This window comes from Anguilla rostrata, chromosome 14 (assembly GCF_018555375.3).
Source record: "Anguilla rostrata isolate EN2019 chromosome 14, ASM1855537v3, whole genome shotgun sequence".
NCBI lineage: Eukaryota > Metazoa > Chordata > Actinopteri > Anguilliformes > Anguillidae > Anguilla > Anguilla rostrata.
Window position 1 is genome coordinate 5,998,466 of NC_057946.1, and position 8,183 is coordinate 6,006,648.

At 35.1% G+C, this 8,183-nt stretch overlaps 2 protein-coding genes across 2 annotated transcripts in view; both read right to left on the bottom strand.

The window, feature by feature from the left end:
* Positions 1–1,726: 1,726 nt before the first annotated feature.
* Positions 1,727–3,002, bottom strand: LOC135239717 (C-X-C motif chemokine 11-1-like). Its single transcript, XM_064308595.1, has 4 exons — positions 2,900–3,002; positions 2,546–2,669; positions 2,342–2,434; positions 1,727–2,172 (listed from the first exon to the last, which is right to left on the bottom strand). Exons 1-4 carry the CDS (start codon positions 2,952–2,954, stop codon positions 2,160–2,162), a joined length of 285 nt encoding a protein of 94 aa, XP_064164665.1. The 5' UTR covers positions 2,955–3,002; the 3' UTR covers positions 1,727–2,159.
* Positions 3,003–6,859: 3,857 nt separating this feature from the next.
* The window catches only part of LOC135239716 (C-X-C motif chemokine 11-6-like), a 4,720-nt gene continuing 3,396 nt past the window's right edge, over positions 6,860–8,183 (bottom strand). Inside the window, exons 3-4 of the mRNA XM_064308594.1 lie at positions 7,990–8,082; positions 6,860–7,795 (exon numbers count right to left, since the gene is read on the bottom strand). Of these exons, the coding sequence (XP_064164664.1) occupies positions 7,783–7,795; positions 7,990–8,082 (106 nt within the window). The 3' untranslated portion in view covers positions 6,860–7,782. The remainder of the gene's footprint in view (positions 7,796–7,989; positions 8,083–8,183) is intronic.

The window sequence follows — 8,183 nt, forward strand, 5'->3', positions numbered from 1 at the left end:
AAAAAATCTGACAAGAAATATATATATATATATATGTATGTCATACTGTATGTTTTAAAGTTACGCAGCTTAGTCCCAGAATTTTGACAACAAATGACAGGATGGCTGCATGTGACAAGTTGTGTAATTTATGATTTATGTGTGTCCTTCATTTTTATATTGTGAGACAACTAACGTTTCAGTGTCTTCCTGAAATCAGTGCTCCACAGATTCTATGGCACAGTATATGGTTGCGGTTAACCTTTCACACTGTCTCTGTAAATTAATGAATGGTACTGAATTGTCTTACTGACTGAGCTGTCCTGATATTTGCATGATGTGGTCACTGGAAGCACTTCCACTTTCCATCTCCGAGTATGAAGTCAGCCTTGATGCTAAAACACTTACAGTGCCCCCTCTGGTAAATGGTAATGGTAAATGGACTGCATTTATATAGCGCTTTTATCCAAAGCGCTTTACAATTGATGCCTCGCCCAGGGCAGGGGATCGAACCGGCAACCCTCCGACTGCCAGACAACCGCTCTTACCTTCTGAGCTATGTCGCCCCCTCTGAAACCTGATGATCCTAGCCTATTTTAAATATTAGACTTTTAACAACTACTGAGCGCAGGCAGGCTAGCAGGTGATTGCGTCACTCTTGTAGCTGAGGTTTCTTTATTTGTGAGTTAAGAAAGGTAATAGGTTTACATTGTGTCATTAGCACACAGCAGGTGCCGTGATGCAACTGTCCTGGCCCTCTGCCATTTTAAACTCTGGTATGTGTTTGTTTCTCCTTCTGTGGGCCACACCTGTGGCAAAGAACATTTAAATAACTGTTAAATAGGTTTCTTTTGACTAATGCCAACACTTTATTTATATTCATTGCTATTTTAATGTTTGCTGAGTTAATTGTGCTGGAATCAAAAAGTTAATATTGTAGCTGAAATCTACAGTAATACTTGTGAATCTTACATTTGTTTTCATAAACTGCTTCAGGTGTTTTGCAGTGAAAGTAATGCATATACAGATTGTATTTTATCAATAAATGTTAGGGAGAAAAAGTAGCAATTTCCAGTTTATTTTAATGTGTGTGATAGTATTGAAAATTTCACTTTGCTTTTAAAAAATGGCATTCATTTGTTCAAAAATAATTGACATGAAAATGTATGTACCAATGTCATGGCATGGGAGTTATGAAGAAACATACTGTACCATGCTATTTAAAAAAAAAAAAAAAAAAAATAATAATAATAATAATAATAATAATAATAATAATAAAACATTTTTGCACAATGAAAATTCAAGGACATTAGGCTGTATGAACTAAAAATGAGTTACAAGAGTAAAGCTCTGTCTGGTTTCTGAAGCCTAGACAGGCTTCTCATGGTTTATTCTTGTAGAGTGGATCTTAGAGTTTATTCCGGCATTCTTTCGTTGTGGTGTGTGCTCTATGATGCCTGACAGTGGAGGTGACTGTGAGACATACTGCTTCATGGGTATTCATGGATCCATGTCTTGTCTTTTATTTTGTTTTGGTCTGAAGGAGGCTGTCAGCCATGACTGTACAACTTATTATTATTATTATTATTATTATTATTATTATTATTATTATTAACTTATTTAAAACCAATAAAGCAATTATTTTTTAGCACCTTTACATTTTATCAGGAGATCCATACTTATTTATTTTCAATACATTTGGGAATGAACCCTATCTCCATAACAAACAATATGAATACACCAGCACTGAAGTATAACACATATTTTATTCATATCAAAATATACATTACAAAAGGGTTTAGGTAAAGGAGTCAAAATTGAAAGACCACAACATACTTGAACAAATTAGCTTCAACTACCTTGGATAAAAGTGCTATATAAATGCAGTCCATTTACCATTTACCTGGAAATTTCCTTAAACTGGCAATACAATAAAGAGATCAAGCACAATTTATATTAGTTCTATACAATTAAGAAGTGCATATAATTAACTATACAACTGTACATACATTTTTCAATATTTACATGGCTTGTTTTTTTTTTTTACACATGTTGTTATTGCATTTGAATTTCACGTTGTGGCTTTTTGGTCACACTAATGCAATGTCATCTCTCTCAATGTCATCCAATCACCCTGGCAATGCAAGTGAACCGAAGTCCTCTGTTTGTCATGGCACATTTCACTCCCTGCTCCTGAAACAGAAATCATACAACTGTTAATTATCAAATAAAGACAATGCACCAAACAATTTATGGCCATTGGGAAAAGCCTATTAAAATGTGATGTCACAACAACATGCATAGAAATCCATAATTAAAATGCAAAGAAAATGTATCAGATTTTAATTTCTGTGTACCACACCTCTTTTGTTTTTGCATTTTCTTGACGAAATTCTGGGCAAAGTGGGAGCTTGGGTTCAAGCACCTCTGTTCTCCTTCTCCCTTCAGAGTAACACTGAAAAACACAAAAAACAATGCCTTAATTTGCTGAATTTTCTGTGAATGCTAAAGCATTTTGAGCATAGATCTGAGACCTTTACATCACAGAATAAAATAGTTCCCTTACATGATTTCCAGGTTCTTGCAGGATGAGCTGGGATACAACACCTCGACCTTCTCAATCAGTTTGGGTTTAATGGACTCCACACCAGTATCCATGCACTGACACCGACCCCGGGGCAATACCATGCCTTGAAGGGAGAAAAATGACATAAGCTTTGACAAAGAGCTTTGATTCACAAAGATGTATCAAGGTAGTACACTGAGTCTTAACATGAACTTTACTTATACGACTCTCTGATCAGCACAAAATGGGTATATTGGGCTTCCCTTATTCTGCAGAGTCAAAGTCATCTTGTTGAATAAGATCTGAACTATTTTTTAAAAGATATTCTAGGCAATTTGAAATATAGTAAGTTACCTTCAACATCAATGAACAGCAGGCAGGCCAGCAGGATGAAAGCAGCCGATCTCATGGTTCTTGCAGTTGGGGTTTCTCTTCTTTGTGAGTTCTGACAGCTGAAGAGATGAAGTTGTGAGTGATTGGGGTTCAGTTCTGTATTTATATGGTTTGCGCGGAGCGGATCCTATGATGCAACTCTGATCTGGCTCAGTGCCCGATGAGGATTTTCCCTTTTGCACCTCACTGCACCGGTTCTTCTTTTATAAAACTTTCATTTCTCTGAAACATACTCTGTGAGGGAATGAAGATGCTTTTACTTTTATGCCACAATGCACAGTAGCTTTATACCTTTGATTGGACTGATGTCCGTTAACTTGGCTGTGTTTTGCCTTCAAATAGGACTGTAAATATAGTGTGTAAGGCTTCATGAAGCGTGAAGCATACATATTTCCATGCAAAGGGAGGGTGGAAAAACAGAAGTTCTCGGCCCTCGAGGACCGTGAGTTGCTGATCCCTGATGTAAACAGTCCACTTGTGGCAAACCACATTCAGGACGTGTGATCAGTTGTGGCCCAAATACCAAAAAAAAAAAAAAAAAGTACACTGCGCGACTTGCAGAAGTAAAACCTGTCTGTGAACCCCCAGTGTGTGCGAATGCTGACATCTGGTGATTTCCAGGAAGGAATTAACCTGCAAGTCTAGACAGAACTTGAACACTTTCACTCACAATGCTTTATTCCTTCCCTGCAGGAAAAGAAACTGAATCTGAAAATGAAATTAATAAAAAAGAAGAAGTGGATTGATAGGCTATCTGAAGACAGAATTAATTAAAATTATGCTGCAGGTTAACCTTTAAAGGTATCATTTTTTAAATTATATTTTTTAAAGTGAGATCAGCTAGTAGAGAGAAGTCATTTTGTCTTAAGGGTTCTAGAATGGCACAACAAAATTGCATGCAGTATATTAAATACATTTATCAGATTATCAGATCTCAAAAACCTAAGCATAGCATTATGCACATCTTTATTGTTATCTTTAAAACCGGCTCATTAGTATTCTAGCCATTTTGATGGAGCTTGACATTTAAAATAAATTTTAAATTGTGTTTCATTTATTCCCATATGAAGATATGGTTAACTGTGCATTTGAATTTGAATGCCCACATATTGGGCTGCAGGTAATCACTTTGGTTTAAATTCAACTGTGTAAAATAGTTTTAGAATAGTTTAGAATAGTATTTTGATTTGACTTTCTGTACGTCGCTTTGGATAAAATTAATCTGCCAAATGAATGTAATGTAATTTGACATCTTATTTAAAATATTCTTAGAATTTTGCAGGGACATTGAAAAGATTGACTCAGACAAGGTGTCATATTTTCAGTCTAAATCAGGCAATAGGTAACAGAACTTGCTCCTTAGTTAGTTTTTATCAATCAAGGTTTCCATTTGTGTAAGTTTTGAACACTGATTTGTCTCTTCGCTGAAATCATCTTTGAGTAGTCCACTCATGTCCCATTAAGGACATAACTCCAAAGGTCCAAAAAAAAAAATCCAATTTTTATCAGAAAGAAATATCCATATCTTTTTGTAAAATTGATATATTGTAAATGTGTATATTATGTCATTTTTCTACTGCTCGCAGCTATGTGTGATATTCTCTCAGTCTCCAAGGTGGGAAAGGGGTTGTGCGCTGTCCTGTTCTTCTGACACTGTTTGAAAAATCAGTTCCGTTAGCCCATTACATTACTACATTACTCAGAAAATCCCGTTTGCAGGATATGGAAAGTGCAGTACTCATTCCTCATTATTATGTTTGAGGACTGTTTAAAAAATGTGTATGCAAGTGCTCGTTCATTTTGGTGTGAGCTCTGTGACATCTGAGTAAATGTGGGACATTGTGTGGTATGGATATTCAACAGTCCATATTTTGTCTTTTATAGTATCTTGGTAATGATCTGAAGGAGGTTCTTCAATTTGCTTCCAGCTAGTGTGTGCCATCAGCCATGATTATAGAATTGTACTTATTTATACTAATAAATCAATTGTTTTTAACCTGTATGGTTTCAGGAAAGGCATACATGTTTTAATGCCAATACTTTTGAGAATGAAAACTTCCCTTTGACAGATAATAAGAGTACAACAGCACTGAAGTACAGCACATTTTTACTTGCTTCTAATTATACATGAACATATTGGCTTTAACTGTCTAAAATGTCCATAAACATTCGATGAAAATAAAAACATCAACATATAAAATAAACATATTTTATATGAATTTGTACTTATTCGGTTTTTCTTTTTTTTGTTGCCATTAAGAAGTTCATGATGCAACTCTGCTCTGGCAAAATGCCACAAGACGGATTTTCCCTTTTGCTGCTCACTTCACTGGTTCTTCTTTCACAGAATAACTTCCCATTTCTCGGAAACACTGAGACTTGGGAATGTGTGTGAGTGTGAGGACGTTGCTTTTATTTCGAGTGAAGATTCGGTCATGTTGGAGTAGATCTTATACCACTGACAAATACTGTAGGTTATGTTCTTATATATTTAGAGAAAGCTAGGTAACAAATTACAGTAAAAACCTGAATAAATGAGTGAAGAAACATAATAAATGCAGATGCTTCCATACAGGTATACTGCATTATACAATTAAGTAATTAACATCCTATCATACTCTGTGGCATGTATAAATATGCTGACCAAGGCCTAGTTGACCTTGATTTTGGATCAAGATGGCAAAAAGATCTGAGTGACTTTCAAAGAGGGGCATTATTGTGGGCATGGATGGCCACATTTCTTTTCACATTTTGTAAAATAATAAATATCGTTTTGCATTGAACTAAACGAATGTCAAATAAGACTAACTGCATAACATAACGGCATGAGTCTCCACAGTAGCTGAATGTTGAAATCCAGTCATTTCTATATACTGTAAGCATTGACTTCCCGTCCTTTCCTGCACTATCACTGCCCATTGGCTTATTCTTCCGGAAGCGGAATGCAAACTGACCATGAAGATAGCAAAGGAAAAGCACATTTACATTTTGAGGTATTTACCTTGGGATTAAAATGTCAGATAAACTCACGGAATTCAGTATTAGCAAGGCAGAAAACAACCAAAGCAAATGCAAGTGTATTGGTTTTCCTTATTTAACAAAACATATTACTGTCTAGTGAAAATTTATTGCAGAACATAGAAATAATTAACTTTATCAACAGTTATTTTTCACGAACATTGTATAATTGCTAATATATTACCATTTTCAACATTGCCATGTCTAATTTTGCTCTATTTCTGAACTGATTTGAGTGATTGCTTGGACCTAAGTTTGTTAATTATGTGATTCTGTGCAACAATGGCAACTGAGCTTTTGCTCTGGCTGCCAGTAAGTTCTTAGTTTGGTTTTCTGACTCATTTTGACTCGTTTTTAATTCACATTTAATTTTTACACTTAGTTTCTTGTTATTCACTTGATGGATTTGTTATAAATTGCCCATTGACCAATTTATGTACCCACCTGATGCAAATCTCATTAAATCTATATAGGACCTTGAATGTCTGTTGTATTAATGATGTTGATGAATGGTAGTTGTTGCAGCTTTTGTGGTGAGAAGTGAGATTTTCCCCTCCAAACACACACTGATTCACCTGAAAATTATGTGCCCCATAATTGATATTTTATTATTATTATTATTATTATTATTATTATTATTATTTTTATTTTCGACCTCAGCAACCCATTTGTTGCTGTGTGAGGACAGAAACAAATGAATATGAATATGAATAATACATTTCAACCTAGAACAGATTGTTTTCACATATAATAATTGTGTCAGTTGTGTCTTCTCTGTGCATTTTGATGTGTCTGAAGAGGCTGAATATAAAATGATTGCTCCACACCCAGAAAGTGCCCTGTCATTGTAGTTTTTTGTACAATAAATATTTGATTGAAAATCATTCACAATTCAAGTAAGAATGAAGTATATTCATATTTTATTCGTGTGAAATCTTAAATAACATTTAAAAGCATCAACACATTTGAAATATTCAACATTCCAAACAAAAATATAAAAAAGTTATATAGCTTTCACTGACTGGAAAAGACAATTATTCACATATAAAAACATTCACATTCACATTTTTTATATAAAAACACAAAAAGCATGATATAAAAACACACACTATAAAAATATTGATATACAAAATGCACAGATGTTTAGCCTTCTCATTATATTTTAGAAAAACACATGATACTTAATGTATTTATATTTTCCAATACTGGAATTTCAGTGTTTAATAAGAAAATGTTAGTACTTCATTTGATTTCCATGTGGTAACATAGTGGTTGCACAGATAAGCCATTTCTCCCAAGGAAACTTGCTCATGCTCGCCATGAATGGAACTTCTGTCTACTTACTACTACCGAATTAATCCGTTTGAATGTTTTGGTACATAATATGCTGTCCCAGCATGAATGCTTAGCATTTTGTAAAACGAATACTAAAGCAAGAAAAGAACAGAAGAGCACACGTTATAATTCCAAGACGTTGGCAGGCTATAACCAAAACTAGGCTACTGCGCCGCATAACATACAAGTTTGATAAAAGTTATTATGAAAATAAATCGGTTTGCGGCTGCATATTTTTAAACATGGCGGTTGAAATAAAACACTGCAAGTAGTCGACCAATCAGAAATTTTCAGCGCTTGTGCCCCACCCCAAAGGTTCCGGTATTTTGGAAGGTACTACCCCCCGAGCAGGAACTTTTTGGGGGTAAAATAAAGCCCCCGAACTAAATTGAGACCCTAGTTCCTGCGGTCGAAACGCACTGAGTTCCTCAAAAGGTTCCTAGTTCCGGGGTAAAGTTCCTGCGGTGGAAACGCGGCTTTAATGAGACACTTCACTCCAGGTTCCTGAAAAGGGAGTCATACAACAGTTATTACATAAATGCACTGAAAGGACAGTTAGTAAAAAATTTCCATAAAATGATCTACCACAAGACAACATCAGTCAGGCATATATCAGTAATAATAACAAATTAAATGTTTGTCAAAGCTGAATCTAGACATCTGAATATAAAATGAACAATGATGAAAGTTTTCCCTACCCCTTCTTTTTTTGTTCATCCTTGATGAAGTTCTTGGCAAACCGGGACTTTGGATTCAAGCACTTCTGTTCTCCACTTGCTTTCAAGGTAGCACTGAATAGGCATAGAAAACGCAACCGTTGGCAATGCTTGTCTTTGAATGCAATTATAAGTGATTCTCTGAGAGTAGATTTTCAAACTTGAGAGGGAAGGTC